Source organism: Chiloscyllium plagiosum, unplaced genomic scaffold (assembly GCF_037043375.1).
Source record: "Chiloscyllium plagiosum isolate Xiang-an unplaced genomic scaffold, Cpla_swu_hap1 HiC_scaffold_15, whole genome shotgun sequence".
Taxonomy (NCBI): domain Eukaryota; kingdom Metazoa; phylum Chordata; class Chondrichthyes; order Orectolobiformes; family Hemiscylliidae; genus Chiloscyllium; species Chiloscyllium plagiosum.
In genome coordinates this window covers 53,326,259-53,346,051 of record NW_028270153.1, presented here as the reverse complement: position 1 = coordinate 53,346,051, position 19,793 = coordinate 53,326,259, and the positions used below count along the sequence as shown (strand labels likewise).

The window sequence follows — 19,793 nt, the reverse complement described above, 5'->3', positions numbered from 1 at the left end:
AAATTTCTGCTAAGTTCTGGAATGGCTCTTTTGCAAACTCCATTTCCAAGCTTGATACTGTTTGTTATCAACTAAATGTTAGTCAACATAATATATATTACAGAGTTCTTCTTGAGTCAGATATCGAAAATTTATTTACAAACCATTTATAAGGCTCCAATATCACAGATTGTCCAAGGAGCAGCAAACATGGACAGATTACCATCTCACTCTTATTCCCTGTTAAGAAACTGCATTACATTTCTGGCAGGACATTCTCCTTCAAAAATGTGGAGCAGACTTAAATCAACTTAAATCAGACTTAAAGGTGCCTTGAAGTGCAGGATAATCACAGAAAGTCAAACCATTCCTCCTTTCTCATGGCAGTAGTTAGGTATTTTATGATTTAAATGTCCAATTAACAGCCACTTCCGCAGCTCCTGTGAAATAGCATCTAACGTAATTATTTGGTAAGGATACCAGGTGGGTAGGATACCAGGACACAAGTTCATAAGGGTGCCAGGTAAATGAGGGAGTCTTTAAAATTAGTTTGGGATATTAGGTCCCGTGGGTGGATATTATGTCCAGGAATGTGGAGGGGCACCACATGGTGGGGGAGGTGGGATATCTGGTTCCTGAATGGAGGGGAAGATTGTCAGATTCCAGGGATTAGTGGATGTTGGGTCTCTGGGAGAGAGAGGCGAAGGTGACCTTAGATAGAAAAGTGGTTTTTGAGTCCCAAAAGAAGAGGGAACTTTGGGTCCCAGGTGAACAGGGATTGTCAAGTCCAGGGGTGGGGGAGATAATTTGTTAGGTCAGAATCCAGTGGCTATAAGGATTCTGGGGAAGGTGTCGTTTGAAGGTGTGTGCCAAGTTGAGAGATCAGTTTAATAGCTAACCAGGAGTTAAACTTATCTTTTTAATTGCCTAATATTTCCGAGGTAACTGAACTGCAGCAGAACCCTCTGAATTCTCGGATTTAAATAGATGTTTTCAGAGAGTTCAAGGCACATAAGGATTGCTCATTGGAAATGTTAAATTCCCAGGCAAATTCCTCAGACTCTACTGTATCAGACCTTATGATTAATTTTGTGACAGGCATCTCTTGTGAAAGAGATGGAAGGAAGTGGACAATTTCTGGTTTGAAAGGGGCTTACCATGAGATTTCTTAGAACTGGAAAGTCTGAAGGTTAAAGGCGTATGGTGGTTCACCTACAGTTTATATATAAACATTGTGGAGAGGAGACAAGCAAAGCTTTCATAAAAAAAGGATCTGTCACTTTCTTGAATATGTTCAAGGCTTTTTTTATTATTATTCGTACATGGGATGAGGGCATCACTGGCTAGGCAAGCATTTATTGCTCATCCCTAATTTCCCAGAGGGCAGTTAAGAATCAACCACATAGCTGTGGGTCTGGAGTCAGATGTCGGCCAAACCTAGTAAGGATAGCAGATTTTCTTCTTTAAAAGGACATTAGTGAACTAGGTGAGTTTTAGGACAATCAACAATAGATTCATGCTCATCATTAGGCTCTTAATTCCAGATATTTATTTAATTCAAATTCCACCATTTGCCATTGCGGGGTTTGAACCCCTGTCCCCAGAACATTACCTGGATCTTTGGATTAAGAATCCAGTGATAATACCATTAAGCTGTCATCTCCATAGCCTTCTGTAATAGATAATTCCACAGGTTCACTATCCTTCGAGTAAGGGAGAAAGTGAACACTGCAGATGCTGGAGATCAGAGTCGAGAGTGTGGTGTTGGAAAAGCATAGCTGGTCAGGTAGCATCGAGAAGCAGGAGAATCCAAGTTTCAAGAATAAGCTCTTCCTCAGGAATTATGCTCAAAACGTTGATTCTCCGGCTCCTCAGATGCTGCGTGACTGGCTGTGCTTTTCCAGCACCACACACTTCGACATCCTTCGAGTAAAGACAACCTTCTTTATCTTGTTGTAAATGATCTGCCCCATATCCTGATAAAAATGTCCCCAGGTTCTAGGCTTCCCAACCAGGGAAAACAACCTTCCTGCATCCAATCTGTCCAGCTGATCCCTTCTCATCCCTCTGAACTCGGGCTCAGTCATATCAATCTCTCCTCATAGGGCATAGGTATATCAAACTTATTAGCCCCTCCTCCTTCCCACTGGTTTAAAACTTAAGAGTCTTTCTCACCTAATTCTCTTCAGTTTTACCTGAAACATTAACTCTATTTCTTTCTACATCAATTATTATAGCAGGGTATTGGAAGTATTCAATAAATAAGTGCCATGATACAGGATTGGGAGTTACTGCCAGACATTCCCCCTTCAAATGGGAAGCAGTCTACTAACACTTGCCATCTAGGCTCCGGGAAAATAATTAACCACTGAGTTTGTCAATTTATTATTATTTATACTCACACAGAACCTTTCTCAATTGCATATGATTATGTTTAGGGAAAGATCAGGAAAGGTAAGTTTTTGAGAGGTTCCAGATGGTCAAAGAAGGAATTTGAATTTATAAAAAATGGGTTGCATGCGCTCAAGATGTCTCAAAGCAAGTTTCAGACAATGATTTATTTTTAAAGCCCAGTCACTTGTTTTATTGAGTATACTCAAAAGAATGATGTATAAATGGTTTGTTTCACTAGTACCATGGCACTAACTGAAGTAGTATCACATATAAACAATGGGGCTGGTTCTGGTTGCAAGTGACTCTTGCAGGATGTGATTTGAAGACAGGATTAGAACACAACAACCTGATTCTCCAACCCACACTCATCCTTCGTATTGTTCTGCACTAGCAGGAGAGTTACAAAATTTCAGTCTTATGTCTCAAACTGGTAACCAATACAAGGTTGACTGCAATGTGTCTAGCCATTCTGCATTTATCAACTGATCGATGAATGAAGCAAACTGCTCTTTGATCCAGATGTTAATGGAAGTTTGTCACATTGTATTAAATAGATTTATGCCATAAATACAAATTGCAACGAGAATAACAAGATCATCTCCAAGGTATAGTACAATCACTCTCTGACATTTAATATAAAGGACTCTACAAAACAAAAACATTTTGATTAAGTATCCAAGTTAATTTATGTAAATCTATTCAAGATAGTAAACGGTTTATAGTCAGCATATTTGAATGACAATCCAGTACAACATCGGGGTGCTTAATAAAGTATACAAAAATGAAATTCAAGCAGATTGATGGCAGAACCTTACCTTCAAGAAACTGGTCCAGTGCATGGTTTGTATAGCACACCACCAGAACTGGAAATTTCCTTAAATATTGTTGCCAAACTGGCTCATTATTTAACAGTGCTTGCACGATTTTTAACCCCACATAGGTTTTTCCTGTAAATGATAAATCAGCAACACTTAGCTAAGGTTGAAGAAAAGCTTTAGAAGAGTATTCCAGATGATACCAACAATTTGGTATTTATCACCCACAAGAGTTTAAACATTCTTGTAAAAAAAAAACCGCAGGTGATTGCATTTATGTTATCTGGGATAACTGATCTGCCAGATTCTTTTACTCTGTCTCATTACAAACACCGAAACAGTCACTCTAAAGATTTATTCTACACATCAGTGCTAAGTTTGGATGTTTATTGGCTATCTTGCGAGAGAGGTTTGAGCAATCCAATTCTAAACATTTCTAAGCAGCATTCTTTGAACATACTTATTCATTTGCTCTGTCCAGAGGCAACACAGAATGCAAACTAAATGAAACGTAAGGAATTACTTTCATATTACAGATCCTGGGTCTTATTTATAACCATGCAATCAGCTGCTTGCCTGAAGAAAACAGACAGAAGATATTAGCCGACAGCCAGTTTGTTAAAATTACATGACCTGAGGTTACGTATCAGCTTGAAGCCCCTTAACACAGTTTCAACAGCATCTCCTGGTCAGGAAGTTGGGAGAACGGTGTCCAGAGTATGAGAGTCTAAGACGTTGCTGGTTTGATCCGACAACATTCCTGTTCCTTGTGGCTTCACAGTTTCACACGTGGGTGATATCATATGCTGGGTCATCGGAACTGGGGGGAGCTCTGCTCAGGACACAGTCACAAGGTCACATTAACCCTGACTTGCATATGTATATGATTTAGGCAGGCGCCTGATCAACCAACAAAACAGTGATGTTAACATCCCATGGAATGGGATGGAAATCAGTCATGGAACTGTTCCTTTTTAGCTGCCCTTACACCCTGTAACCACCAGGCAGGAAGAAAGTTGGTTGAACTTGTCCCACTAATGGTGCCTCACCTATTCACACCACCTGTTTGCCTCTCCTGCCACCCCTCATCAAAATACATGGTCCCAAATAGGACATTTCTCAACCAACATCCACCAATGACAGCAAGCATCAGAACTTTTGGTCTGATGTGAGATGCCAGGGCACTGACCCTTCACATTTTGCTGAGGTCAGATCTGGAGGGCACTGGTGGACAAAATCCTGGCCAAGGTAAATTTAGAATCCTAGGAGAAAGTGAGGACTGCAGATGCTGGAGATCAGAGCTGAAAATGCGTTGCTGGAAATGCGCAGCAGGTCAGGCAGCATCCAAGGAGTAGGAGAATTGACGTTTTGGGCATGATCCTGAAGAAGGACTCATGCCCGAAACGTCGATTCTCCTGCTCCTTGGATGCTGCCTGACCTGCTGCGCTTTTCCAGCAACACATTTTCAAATTCAGAATCCTTCCAGCTTCACTTCAATAACTCTTCCAACTGTGCCCCCAGGGGCAGCAGAATATCTTTCAAATTTCTGTGTGGGCAATTCATAAAAACAGAAATCAAACAAGATTGTCAGCATAAAAGATAGGATGAAAATAAATGACAAAATTACCATAGCTAACACTTGAATGATTTTATAGCACACTAATAGACCATTTGGCTTAACACATTTATTCTCTGCACGAGCCACCTTGTAACTTATTTGATCTCTTTCTCTCAACATAATCTTATACTCCTTTCTCTCTGTCCAACATATTTTTAAATATATCCACGCTTTTCACCTCAGTTACTCTATATGATACAGAGTACCACATTTTAATTGCTCCCAGGGTAAGGAAGTGTGTGCTGAATTCCTTACTGATTTAGTGAGTATCTCACATTCATGGCTCCTATTTTTGTAATGTCACACAACTGGAGACACCTTTTCCAGATCTGCCTTATTAAAGCCCTTCATAAATGTAAAGAATTCCATAAAATCATCTATGTGAGAGGAAGGAGCCCTAGATTATTCATTATTTTTGTACTTATTAGTGGCCTGATTGGCGGTTATATTCTTGAATTAGATTCTTCACTTATTTATATACTTTCCAATTAATGTTTAAAAAGGATGGGAAACGACTGAGGCTACTTCACCTTGTTGAGTTGGTACAGTTCATCTTGTCGATGTTACATACTGCAGCACTGTATGTCAATTGGGAAGGCAGTGAATATTGAAAATAATAGATCAGGTGCCAAACAAATGGGCTGCTTTGTCATGAATAGTATCAACTTTGTTAAATGTTACTGGAATTGCACTCATCCAGGCCAGTGGACAGTACTCCATTATATTACTGCCTTGAATCTTGTAGATGGTGGACAGAAACTGGGGACTTAGAAAGTGAGTTACTTGCTGCAGAGTTCCAAGCCTCGAATTTTCTAGTGTAGCTATACAAGGTTATGGGGCAATAGCTAGATTCTTTCTTGTTGGAGTTGCTTATTGCCTGGCACCTGTGCGGTGTAAATATTATTTACCACTAATTAACCCTAGTCTGGATGTTGTCCAGGGCCTGCTGCATGTAAACAAAGTCTGTTCAGTATCTGAGGAGTTGTAACTGCTGCTGAACTTTGTGCAATCATCAGTGAACCTACTTCTGATCTTATAGTGGAGGCAAGACCATTGCCGGGAGAGCTGAAGATGGTTGAAAATGGTTGAAAATATTGTACATTGCATTACTTTCTTGACATGCCTACACAGAGCAGTTTCAGTACATGTTCGTGGTTATGATTTGGGAGAACTGTGACTTAAAAGAGTTGCTTACATCATGTTCACGAGTTATTTAAAGGACATTTAAGTTGTCTGAGGAACAGCCTTCAGGAAGTGGCACAACTGTATAGCGTTTGTGAAGAGAAGATGCTGGAGACAGTTTCCCACTGACATGCCCAGGAAAGTTTGTACAGGACAGTAAATGAGGTTTGCTGGGAGGGGAAGGATAGGTACATAATGCATGTGGTATATTGTGAATTCCTTTTTATATCTTCACATCCCTTCATCTATCAAATGGAAGAACATTACTGGAAACTTTGGTGGAACTCCTGTGCTGCCACTTTAGTTGCGACAAATGCAAGTTTTAATGGAACTGTCTCAATTACTTCCCTTGGAACATCTGAGCTTTAAGGACGATCTGTTACTGAAGAAAAAGATTTGTTCCTTTGCGAGAGATTTAGCAGATTGATTATTATTTGTGTGAAGGACTGCAATACATACATTTATTAAATTTCTAGATGAAAAAAGTCATATTTACTTTTCAGATAAATCTCAGTTTAAATGTTTTGATGTATTTAGAGAGGAGCTCACACAAATGTGGCACAAACTAATTCTGCAAGAACTATAATGCTTTTAATTAGCCCCCTGGAATAAGTTGAGCCCAGGTTGGATCTAAACTAGCATTCCCTCCAAGCTGCACGGCTGCACTCCAAGGTTGCACACAGTGATTGGCATCAACACACCAATCATGGTACTGGTTTTCAGTTCTGGAAGTCGTTGCTGTGCACAGGCCTTGGATGCCTGTGCAGCTGGAAAGAAAGTGAGAGAGAAAGCTGGTCAAAACTCCCGAGTGATGTCCTGAGACTCAGATTATTGACCTCCAACAACTGCAATGATTTTTCTGTGTGCTCGGTATGATTTCAACCGGTGGAGAGATTTCCCCTTGCTTTCCACTGATTCTGTTTTTTCTAGAGATTCTTGATGCCTCACTTGATCAAATGTTCACCTAGAGCTCACGGGCAGTCACTCTCACTCCACTTCTGGATTTTAGCTCTTTTGACAGTGTTTGGATCAAGGTTGTCATGTGATCAGAGATGATTGGCTCTTGTTGCCTTTGCAACAGTCTACACCCCTTTCCATCACTTTGCTAATGATGGAGATAAGACTGTCAGGGCAAAAGTTGTCAGGACAAAAGTTGTCAGGACAAAGCTGAGGAATATACAGCATTACGTAGATGCCAGAGTTCTAGCTAGGCTAGAACAGCTAGGCTAGCGGCACGGCTAGTTCTGGAGCATAAGTCTTCAGTATTATTGCTGGAATATTGGTTGGGCCCATAGCCTGTTCAGTACTCACAGCGATTTACTGAGGTCACGTGGAGTGTATCAAATTGAAGACTTGAACCTTTGATAGGGGGAGAGGAAGAGGCCAAGATGAATCATCCACTCTGGGTTATTGACCAAAGATAGTGCAAATAATTCAGCCTTGTCCTTTCACACTGATGTACCAGACTCATCCATTGTTAAGAATGGACATGTTTGCAGGGCTTTCATCTCCACTAGGTTTTTTAATTGTCCACCTCCATTCATAATTGGATGCAACAGGACTGCAGAACATAGATTTAACCTATTAGTTCTGGGATCATTTGGCCATGTCTATTACATGCTCCTTTCAATATTTAGAATGGAAGTAGTCCTGTGTTGTTACTTTATCAAGTTGACACCTCAATTTTAGATATGCCAGGAGCTTTGCCTAGCCTGTCCTCCTGCAATCTCCACTGAACCAGAATTGATCTTCTGACTCGATGGTAATGGTAGAGAGGGGAATCACCAAGACATGAGGTTACAGACTGTGATTAAATACACTAGTGGTAGCTACGCAAAAACAGTTAAATGCATTTAATTTGAGGGGGGGGGGGGGGGGGTGGGGGGGAGAATAGCACAATAGTTTGTGGATATTAGGCAGAGAAAGGATCGGCATTCGGTTGTGATGCCCCTATGTTATTTCAAAACTCAATGATACTCACACAGATGAGATGCTGGAAACTACTAAGTACATTTTTTTCATATTCCACAGTGATTTCATATTTTTAGGATAGAAAAGGAAAACACCGTTGGCGAACAAAGATTTTACAACAATAGTTCTAATTTTTAAGCCACAAAACATTCTAAATAAACTAGAAGTGCAGATGCTCTTCTTTGAGTATACCTGTCCCAGGAGGACCTTGTATGATGGCCAACTCTTTAGTCAATGCCATCTGCAGAGCTCTCATCTGTGATTCATCCAGGTTCAGTTCTTCCTTTGTTGGCCATGATGCAGGATTAAGGACATTGATGTTGGTGTTCCTTTGCAAATGTTCAAAGATTTGATCAGGATTTTCCTCAGGGTCTTGGGGTTTTGCATTCATTAGAGCAGAAAAGTCATAGCAATCATTGAAATTCAAGTATCTTGGAACCTGGATTTCAGTATCACATTCTACAATGTACTTTTGAAAGGGAACATCCTCTCCTTGGATCTCCTGCAGCCCTTCTAGAACATGGCGGTAGGCTTCAAAATAAGCTGTTGTTTCAACCATCAGGAAACAATCTGAAGGTTCAATCTCAGCCAACAAGTGTCGGCTTCGCACGTTAAAAGACAAATGGACAATGCCGTCTTTCAGCTCTGCGGGATCCCGGTTAGACACAGTCGCAAACAGCAAAGTTTCAAAGTTATCTTTGGACATACACACAAGTGATCCATACAGCAGACGCTTTGAGTTTTGCCACCGGACAAACTTCAGTGGCATTGTGTCAAACTGGACCTTATAGCCTACACCAGTGGATGTGCAGAGTGGGACTATAATACGTGTGTTGAAATATACTCTAATGTCATCGAATTTTCTCCTCCTCAGACCCTTATCATCATAATTCTGAAGCAAATCTAATATTCCTTCTCTCAGTGGTCTTACAAAATCTTCCCTCAGAAGACGAAAATGGGTATCAAGGTAGACTTCCGTGCTTGCATACCTTTCAGTAATAAGATTAGGCCGCAGAAATGGCCTCTCCTCCAAATGTACCTCATTGTACGTGGGATATATGGTCATTGCTCTATAGTTGTCCTCAGGACCAGTTTCTTGATTGTCAATCATCATATGGGTATCTGTTCTGAGTGTTCCATCCCGTTTTCGCTCTTGCAGGTGATGAGTTATATTTTTGATTTTCTCCAGGCTATTTTCAATCTGTTCACTAATTGAAACTCCAGCGGCCCGTAGGGTATTCACTGTGGGATCCAAAACCGAAATCATCATAGACATTTCCTGAACTGAACTGGCTGGGAAAATACTCACCAATTCCTGAAGTAAGAATAGAATACTTTCAATATATTCAGGATATTGATGCCTACGGGAAGGCACTGCTTCAGTACTCATCTGAACCACATAGCGAGGCAGTTGAACCTTCAGAAAGAGGGAGTCCTTTACAATGCCTAACAGATGCTGAATGCTCTGTCTGTCAGTCTTTGACCTGCAGGCCTTACATAAAACTTTACAAATGAGTTGAATAAAAGATGTGTTTAGTTGTTGACTTAGTAAGTCTTTTAGGCCAGAGCTGTAGGCTAAAGTTATGACAATTTCAGAGGGCTCTTTGTCCAAAAGGCCCTCCATTGTTTTATAGCCTAACTTCCTCACAAACTGCTCTTTGTCCTTTGTATGTTCCTCTTTAGTTCCTTCTTGAGGCCTCCTTCTCTGGAAGTGAGGATTTCCCTGCACTTCAATCTGCCTGCCTCTACCACCCTCACGAAAGTCATTCCTTCTCCTCGGTTCATTCCTACGTTCAGGATACTGATCCCTTCTGGCCTGCTGGGGGCCTTGGCGATTTCCCAGAGCAGGAGGAGCTCGTCCAGCTGGATTTCTATTGGGTCTCACAACATTTTGCCTCCCTTCTGCATATCTGGGGTTGGGGTCAACGTGCCACTCTTGGTTCCTTCCCCCAGTCTCTCCAATTGCCAGCAGCTCCCCATGCCTGGGTGTGGAAAGTGCCCGTCGCAGTTGTTGTGCACCTCTCTGGTCGCCTGGTCCTACAGGATTCCTTTGGCTTCCATTATACTGCCGTCCTCGTGGTTGAAGTCGTTCCAAAGAGGCTATTGACATTAGAAAAAAACAGAAGGATGAATTACATATTTTATAGTCAAATTCTTCAGGCCATGTTTGTTGAAAACAGTTTTCTTAGATGTTGCTATCCCTTGTTTTCATTGCAAGATGAGTAACAACATCTCCTTCTCCCCAGACTCACTAGGTAATTATTTATTTCAAAGAACTATTTGGCTATTAAATTTGAGAGATCCACCGAATAATGTCTCTCTGTTAGAATGTTTTCAGTGTATAATCTATGAGTTACTTTAAAGCACTGTACATTAACAGTAATCTAGTTATTAATGGGTTTATTATCAAAATATATGTTTTGAATAGTTCTATGAACATTAACTTCCATGGATTAGAACTATGGTCTGGCTCAACTGGTAAAAGCAGTACAGTATTATTAAACTCTCAGAATAGTTAAAGGGCAGGTCAACCACGGTGTTTAAATTCACAACAGATTCTTTTCAACCACAGTATTCATTGCCCATCCCTAACTGCCCTTGAGAAAGGTAGTGATGAACTACCACCTTCAACTGCTGCAGGATAGGGTGTATGCAGTGTTGTTAGGGAAGGGGGGGTTCCATGATTTTGACCAGGCGACAGTGAAGGAATGCTGATATAGTTACATGCCAAGATGGATGGAGGTGGCGGAGTCCAATGCACCTGCTGCCCTTGTCCTTTTAGTTGATAGAGGTTCCAAGTTTACTCAGTGTTGTTGCTAAGTTTATAAACCAATTGCAAGCTCTTATTTTGCAACAGTTTTTTTACATTACTAACCAGTAGAGTTCAGTCTGCAGTTTGAAAGAGAGAAGGCAAAATCGGATGTAATGGTGTTACAGTTAAATAAAGGTAATTATGAGGGCATGAGAAAGGAACTGACAAAAATAGACTGCAAGCAGAGCCTAGCAGGGAAGACAGTAGAGCAAAAATGGCAGGAGTTTGTGGGTAAAATTGGGGACACTGTACAGAGGTTCATCCCCAAGAAGAGAAAGATTATCCGGGGAGGGATTAGACAGCCATGGCTGACAAAGGAAGTCAGGAAATCTATCAAAGAAAAAGAGAGATCCTATAAAGTGGCCAAGAGCACTGGGAAATCAGAAGATTGGGAAGGCTACAAAAACAAACAGAGGATAACAAAGAGAGAAATAAGGAAGGAGAGGATAAAATATGAAGGTAGGCTAGCCAGTAATATTAGAAATGATAGTAAAAGTTTCTTTCAATACATAAGAAACAAACGACAGGCAAGAGTAGACATTGGGCCACTTGAAACTGATGCTGGAAGGCTAGTGATGGGAGATAAGGAAATAGCAGGAGAACTTAATAAGTACTTTGCATCAGTCTTCACAGTGGAAGACATGAGTAATATCCCAACAATTAAAGGGAGTCAGGGGGCTGAGTTGAGTATGGTTGCCATTACAAAAGAGAAAGTGCTAGAAAAGCTAAAAGGTCTTAAAATTGATAAATCTCCTGGCCCCGATGGGCTACATCCTAGAGTTCTGAGGGAGGTGGCTGAGGAAATAGCGGAGGCGTTGGTTGAGATCTTTCAAAAGTCACTGGAGTCAGGGAAAGTCCCGGAAGATTGGAAGATCACTGTTGTAACCCCCTTGTTCAAGAAAGGATCAAGACAAAAGATGGAAAATTATAGGCCAATTAGCCTCACCTCGGTTGTTGGTAAAATTCTAGAATCCATCATTAAGGATGAGGTTTCTAAATTCTTGGAAGAGCAGGGTCGGATTAGAACAAGTCAACATGTATTTAGTAAGGGGAGGTCGTGCCTGACAAACCTGTTGGAGTTCTTTGAAGAGGTGACAAGTAGGTTAGACCGGGGAAACCCAGTGGATGTGGTCTACCTAGACTTCCAAAAGGTGCCACACGGGAGGCTGCTGAGCAAGGTGAGGGCCCATGGTGTTCGAGGTGAGCTACTGGTATGGATTGAGGATTGGCTGTCTGACAGAAGGCAGAGAGTTGGGATAAAAGGTTCTTTTTCGGAATGGCAGGCTGTGACAAACGGTGTCCCGCAGGGTTCAGTGTTGGGGCTGCAGCTGTTCACATTATATATTAATGATCTGGATGAAGGGACTGGGGGCATTCTAGCGAAGTTTGCCGATGACACAAAGTTAGGTGGACAGGCAGGTAGTACTGAGGAAGTGGGGAGGCTGCAGAAGGATCTCGACAGTTTGGAAGAGTGGTCCAGGAAATGGCTGATGGAATTCAATGTGAGCAAATGCGAGGTCTTGCACTTTGGAAAAAAGAATACAAGCATGGACTACTTTCTAAACGGTGAGAAAATTCGTAAAGCCAAAGTACAGAGGGATCTGGGAGTGCTAGTTGAGGATTCTCTAAAGGTAAACATGCAGGTTGAGTCCGTGATTAAGAAAGTGAATGCAATGTTGTCAATTATCTCAAGAGAGTTGGAATATAAAAGCACCATTGTGCTACTGAGACTTTATAAAGCTCTGGTTAGGCCCCATTTGGAGTACTGTGTTCAGTTTTGGGCCCCAAACCTCAGGAAGGACATACTGGCACTGGAGCGTGTCCAGCGGAGATTCACACGGATGATCCCTGGAATGGTAGGTCTAACATATGAGGAATGGCTGAGGACCCTGGAATTGTATTCATTGGAGTTTAGAAGATTAAGGGGAGATCTAATAGAAACTTACAAGATAATACATGGCTTGGAGAGGGTGGACGCTAGGAAATTGTTTCCGTTAGGCGAGGAGACTAGGACCTGTGGACACAGCCTTAGAGTTAGAGGGGGTAAATTCTGAACAGAAATGCGGAGACATTTCTTCAGCCAGAGAGTGGTGGGCCTGTGGAATTCATTGCCGCAGAGTGCAGTGGAGGCTGGGATGCTAAATGTCTTCAAGGCAGAAATTGATAAATTCTTGATGTCACAAGGAATTAAGGGCTACGGGGAGAATGCGGGTAAGTGGAGTTGAAATGTCCATCAGCCATGATTGAATGGCGGAGTGGACTCGATGGGCCGAATGGCCTTACTTCTGCTCCTATGTCTTATGGTCTTATAGTATATTCTTAAGACTTCCAGCATATTCCTAACTAAAGCATATGTTATGTAGACAATGTTTGCTTGGCACAGGGCTTAGCTATAGGTGGTGATGGCTGTATTCATGCATGACATGTGAACGGTCAGTTTTAATTTTTTTTTATTTGTTTGTGGGATTGCTGACAAACTCAGCATTTGATGCCTATTAAACTTACTGTTGAACTGGGTAACTTGCATGTGTATTTACTTGTATGTGACCACATTACTGAGAGTCTGTAATCACATAAGGCCACACAGGTAAGGATGGCAGATTTCCTTTCCTAAAGGGCAGTATTGGACCAAGATGTTTCTTTTTAATAAAACTCATTTATAGTTTCATGGTCAACGTTACTGAAACTGTCTGACAACTCCAGATTTTTAAACTGAAGTTAAATTCCAACAGTGGTGGGATATAATCTTAATAGAATGGGCTTCAGATTTGATTCCACAGGTCGATGCAACATCGAGGGCTGAAGGATCTGTACTGTGCTGTGCTGTAATGTTCTATGTTCTTTCAGGGCTGGGACACTCGCCTGGGCCTCTGTATAATTAATCCAGTGACAAACCGACTCCCCTAAGTTCAAGATCAGTGTCTATCCCTGTGCTGTGAGTTGTTATTCTGAAACAGATTCCTCAGTCTCAAATTTGCTGTAATAAGGTCACTTGTGTAAGTCAAATAAGAGAACGAGAATGTAACTGTTAAAGGGCAGAAAATTGAAGACAACCAAGAAATAGTAAACCAAAGAAATATAAAGAAGTAAAAAGCAATGAACAGAGACGATTGGGTTAAAATGCAATGACAGGTTATAAATATCAATATTTTCTCACAGGAAGGGAGAGAACAATCAACAACTGACTCACCATACTTATGCCCTTTGGGAAAACAATACATGCACTTTTGATTTACTGGAAAATGCACTTCTTTCCCTACTAAAGACATTGCATGACTATTTTTAGCTAAAACTCAGGCTTCCTAAGCATGTAAACTAACATTGAAATGTGCTATTTGAGAGCTGGCACTAAACATAACCCATAATTTCTGACACTGGAATTCCCAATCTCAATTGTAATCACGAGAAGTCGAGGGATAAGGGCCTGAATCTTCTGATCTGAGTTGGATCCAACCAGATGAAACTAAATGTTTCCCACTTACTTCAGAGGAGTTTCTCAGGTGGGCTCCCAGGCAAGGAGCCTCCCAGACAAAGCAGCTTGGTCCAGACTAGGAGCCAATACGGATAGCAGTGCAATGGATAGGTGCTGAAACCAGACACCTCTTTCACAGCACTGCGTATCTTATTCTATGGTTTAAATGTCCAAAATAACTTTGACAGCTACCAACAGTGGAATACAGGGGGTAGGGAGAATGAGTTAGAGATTAGATTAGGTTGAGGAGTGGTCAGGTCTTTGGAGGGTAGGGGCTAGCTAGGTAGTGGAGAGTTGGGTTTATAGAGAGAAGAATTAGGATTGGATCCCTGGAGAAGTGGACGGGAATTGGGTCTGAGCAGGAAAGTCAGGTCTTCAGGATTCTGGTCTGGGGGTGTAGTCAAGGGCAGAGGAACTTCAAGTGTGAGTCAGTGGGTCCATTTATTAATTAACCAGGACTTAGATAGGGTTAATTCCTTTAACTTACACATTGAACATGTGAATAAGTCGCAGGAGTAGGTCACATAATCTCTTGAGCCTGCTCCACTACAGAATAAAATCATGGTTGATCTGATTACTCTGCCTTCCCATCTACCCTCATAGTCTTTCACCCCATCTCTTATCAAGAAGATATCTGGACAGAAGCCTTCTATTTCACCACAGACATGGAAGAATTAAATGGAAAGTTACTGCATGCCAGGCACAAGCACTTTCAAGCAGCCAATCGAACATCATTCCAGCCATTGCCTTCTTGCAGACCAGTTCCTAGCTTGGAAAATGTTGAATATTTCAGCAGGAGAGAGAGGGGGAAGAAATAACACTTGATAATACAAAGTAATAATGTGTTCTTCTCTGATTTAAGGAAAGATTTGTAATCTTTCACAATCCCACTCACCATCTCCTCTTCTAGAGTTCCGTCTTGGCCTTTCTGCTGCAGCTGCTCTTCTGTTTGTATTTTCCAACTCAGTTTCTTCACCCCTTCGCCTGTGGTTTGCCCTCTGCCAGTCAGGATCCATTTGAAAAAACTTCCCTGTGAAGACATCAAGCCATTTTAAATCACATTACTTTGCAACAAGAAGTGATATCTTCCATCAAAATATGATGTAAGGGCAAAGTTTCAGAAAAAGGGTGAACTAGAATCATTTGTTGCCCTCCTGGCTAATTTTTCCTGGCCTTAAGGAAAATTGTACCTTGATCAAGTGGCAATTATTATCTGTAAAACTGGATCACAAGCGGTGAAAATCTATGATTAAAAGGCTACCATAACCAAGACCAATCTTTTCATCACACAACAACAATTGACAGCTGAAATTTCCTATTCCCAATCGAAGAGAATTGAGGCCAAGTACTGGCGATTTATTGCCATACCAGCTGAGGTTGTATAACTAGGAATTGAGAGTTCTTGTAGTTCAGTGATAGTGTCCCTGCTCCTACACCAGGTGACCTAGGTTCAAGTCCAGAGGTGTGTAATAACAAATTGTTTATAAAACTAGATTAAAAATATACATTCATATATATAATAAGGAATTGAATCCCAGGCCTTCCTCATCTGCATGGCTTAACTTTTCTATATAGTCAGCAACTGAGCAACACAGTGGGTGGTGATAGATTTGAGTATTAAAATCAATAATCCACCATAAGACTACCTGAGACATTTCAATGATATTGCACATTATTTGGTTGAAACATGTGGGGAAATGAAATCTAATATTCACAGTGTTTTAGCCGTTGATTCCCAGACAACCTTCCAGATCCTTGGGATTATTTAATGAGATATTTTTCAAGCAAATAAATTCTATGTCCTAATACAACTGAGTACATTTTTTTTAAACTGATTCATTGTATTATGACTCAAAGGATTCAGCCAACAGCCTAAAGCCTCAGGCCTGTCTTAAAGGAGGAGTATTTTCTTTATAGCTGCAATTAGATCCACAACAATAGTTCTCTTCTTATTATGCTGCTGATGAATTCACATTCAAATTAATAGATCGATTTCCTAGAATATAACCACCAACTGGTCATTAATGCTAGGAGGTGATAATAACACTAGCTAATAGAATCAAGTCAAAATTATTATTCTGACACCTGGTAAAAATGATGCCGCTAGGAATCAGTCCAATGGAATGTTACTGGGCTATTCAGAATATTGTAGACATATACACACAGAAATATATAATTCAGTAATTCGTATAGACAAGCTAATATGTGTTTGTATTGATTCTCAGTCTGACAGAATGGAGACCTTGAAGGGTTTCAGCTGTAAATCATCTGCCAAATCCAAAAATGATGGTTGATATGAAACAGTGATCAACTGGCATTATGATAATTCCATGTAACATGGGAGAAAATGCCAGATGAGAAAAAAAAGCTATTCGTAGGTATATTCCTCACCAGTAAACAGACTAAGGTTACTAACTGCTAGAAGACAGCAAGTTCCAATAAAACATATGAGTTTTATTTGTCCCAGTGTTTCAGTTAAAGAAATATTGTGATCCAGCATTAATTAGCCTGATTCATTCCTGAAGTCAATGGTTCCACTAATATAGGTCAGGAAAAAGTTTCAAATCTGAGGTTATCCTTCTAATCAGGTTGGTCATTAAAAGATTACCTACTAGCCCACTGAGATAACCTAATGTGAATGCAAATTTTGTGTCTTGACTAGAGTCAAATATTTGGAGTGTGCCTTCCATGGGCTAAATATTGGTTATTGGTTTTGTTAGAACTCCAACTGATCAGATTGGTTCTACAAACACTGGCCATCCTCAGGTACCTTAATTAGTTGTTAGCCTTCAAAGTGTCACCATTTATCCATATAAGGCATCATTACCAAGCACAATGCTATCCTGATGTGCTCCCTTTCTAGCATTAATAATAAGAGTAGAAGTCCTGCCATTTTCCTCTTCCTGTTGCCTCAGGGTCATGGGACAAATGTAATTTTGTAATCCAAATGATGAGTTCAGCTAGTTCACCACTGGACTACTAATCATCCACTGCAGCAACATACATCCTGAGAAGACGTCAATGCATGGGGCATGGGTAAGGATCTCAAGTACCACAATGAAAAGCTTCCTCAGCCCTGGACCCTGTAAATAAATGCAGTAATAACAATAGTGATGACTAAATCCTTTAATTGTGTTGTCACTGAAATTCATGTGGAAGGCAAAAACTGTTAAGAAACAGGATTTTTGCAAAACTGATGGCTATGATATTATGCAAGGGAACACTTGAATTTTTTCAGCACATGGCGATCCTATTGGCTACACACAAAGCACTTTAAAACAAAACCTTCATTTTATGATGGACGCACTCTAAGTTAATAAATATGCACAAGAAACTGTTGACTGGGATAGGTACTGTTTACACAGTAATCAAAGTTTCTCCAGTAGCTCCTACTCTTTTATCACTGCAATAATACTTAGCATAATACTCAAATCCATGGTATTATTCGATTACAAACAATAGAAAGAAGATACTGAAGTTCATATACTCAGTTATATTTATTACAATGAAACACTATATATAATTGAAAAGATTCTCTATAATATTATCTCAGTTTCATTTTCATTCTTGCCATGGCTATTATTTATGCTGCATATTTTTAAGAACTATGAAACATTCAGTGCTATTCCTTTATCCAAAATATTTTGATGCAAAACAAAGCTGCAGAAATTATGATTGTCAAACGTGATTAAATGTATTCCTGAAGGCTACTCAGTAATTGGGTAATGCTTGATTAACAGCCAAGCAGTTATTTATCCTCATTTTCAATATTTTTATATCTGGTACAGAGAAATATTCGAAGGATTTTTTTTCTACTCACTCATGGAAGATGAGTGTCACTAGCCAGGGTGTGTTATTACGCATTACCAATTTCCCTTGAAAAGCTTGTGATGAGTTGCCTATTTGAACCACAGCAATCTTGGGGGTGCAGTTATATCCAAGTGCTGTTAATAATGAAGTTCCAGGATTTTAATCTCATGATATTTGTTCCAAGTGAGGATGATGTTTAGCTTCAATGGGAATTTGCCACTGATGACATTCCCATTGTTCTGCTGCGGTTCTTATAGTGGTAGAGGTTGCAGTTTTGGAATTTGCAAACATTCTCACTTTGGATCTCAATGATAAAGCAGCTAAAAAAGATGGGCCTTGAGGAATTCCTGCAATGCTGTCCCAGGACTTAAATTATAGACTCGCAGCAGCCATAACCATTTCCCTTTGTCTAAGGATAATGTCCATCCACAAAGAACCTTTCCTCCAATTCTCAGTAGCTTGAGTTTCATTAAACATCTTTGATGCCATACATGATCAACTGCTGCCTTGATGTCAAGAACAGCCTTCTTTACCTTTTTAATCGCATGCCTGAAGTTCAGCTCCTTTGTCCATCTTTGAAGCTAAGGAACTAAATGACTCTGGCACAACCCATATTGGCATCAGTGAGCACATTATTGTTGAGCAAACGCTGTCAATAACCAATTCCATTGAAAATGTCCTTTTTCTGGACATAGAGTCAGAGTTATACGGCATGGAAACAAAATTTTTGCTCCAGCTCATCTGCGCTGACCAGATATCCTAATATAGTCCCATTTACCAGCCTTTGGCCTACATCCTTCTAAAACCTTCCTATTCATGTGCCCATCCAGATTTCGCAATATGGAAAGTGCAACTTTCCATATTGCGAAATAGATACCAGTGTTGTTTCTATGCTTGAGAAAATTGTTAGGGAAATGGCTAATTTTGAAAGACATAAGGAAAAGCAATCATTTTTATCCCTGTGACTTTCTCTAGGGTTGCACACAGCAGCAATCCAGAGATCAATCTTCCAATCACGGAGCCATGAAAATTTGCAACGGGAACGCACATACTATTTCTAGCTGATCGTATTACTTGTTTTTTTACATATATATTCATGGAATGTGGGTGTCACTGCCAGCATTTGATGCCCATCCCTAATTATTCAGTTAAGAGTCAACCACATTGGTGTGGGACTGAAATTGCATGGTTGCTAGACTAGGTAAGGACACAGATTTTCTTCCCCAAAGAAAAAAAAAGAACTTTTTTTTAAGAAAAATAACATTATGCCACTTTTTTAAAAATTGAACTCAAATATTACCATCTACCATCGTGGGTTTTGAACCCATGTTCCCAGAACATTACGCTGAGGTTCTGGCTTGCGCGTCCAGTGACACTACCACTATAGCATTGCCTCCCCACAAATGTGACTGAACATGCCAGATTCCAGAGTGAAACCTGACTTGCAAGAACATATGTTTACATTCTACAGTTAGTTACTCTGGTATTAGTCACTAAGGGGTGGCACGATGGCTCAGTGGTTAGCATGCTGTCTTCACAGCACCAAGAATCCGTGTTTGATTCCAGGCTTGGGTGACTGTGTGGACTTTGTACGTTCTCCCAGTGTCTGTGTGGGTTTCTATCAGGTGCTCAGGTTTCCTCCCATAGTCCAAAGATGCGCACATTAGGTGGATTGGCCATGCTAAATTACCCATAGTATCCATGGATGTGCGGATTAGCCATGAAAAATAGGGGTATTAC

The 19,793-nt window shown here is 40.5% G+C and overlaps 1 protein-coding gene across 2 annotated transcripts in view; it reads right to left on the bottom strand.

The window, feature by feature from the left end:
- LOC122560031 (NFX1-type zinc finger-containing protein 1) overlaps window positions 1–19,793 on the bottom strand; it is a 60,673-nt gene that overhangs the window by 34,259 nt on the left and 6,621 nt on the right. For both annotated transcript variants that reach the window (XM_043710199.2, XM_043710197.2), the window contains exons 2-4: window positions 15,139–15,273; window positions 8,152–10,059; window positions 3,189–3,320 (exon numbers count right to left, since the gene is read on the bottom strand). In XM_043710199.2, coding sequence (XP_043566134.2) covers window positions 3,189–3,320; window positions 8,152–10,059; window positions 15,139–15,259 — 2,161 coding nt within the window. In that variant the 5' untranslated portion in view covers window positions 15,260–15,273. The remainder of the gene's footprint in view (window positions 1–3,188; window positions 3,321–8,151; window positions 10,060–15,138; window positions 15,274–19,793) is intronic.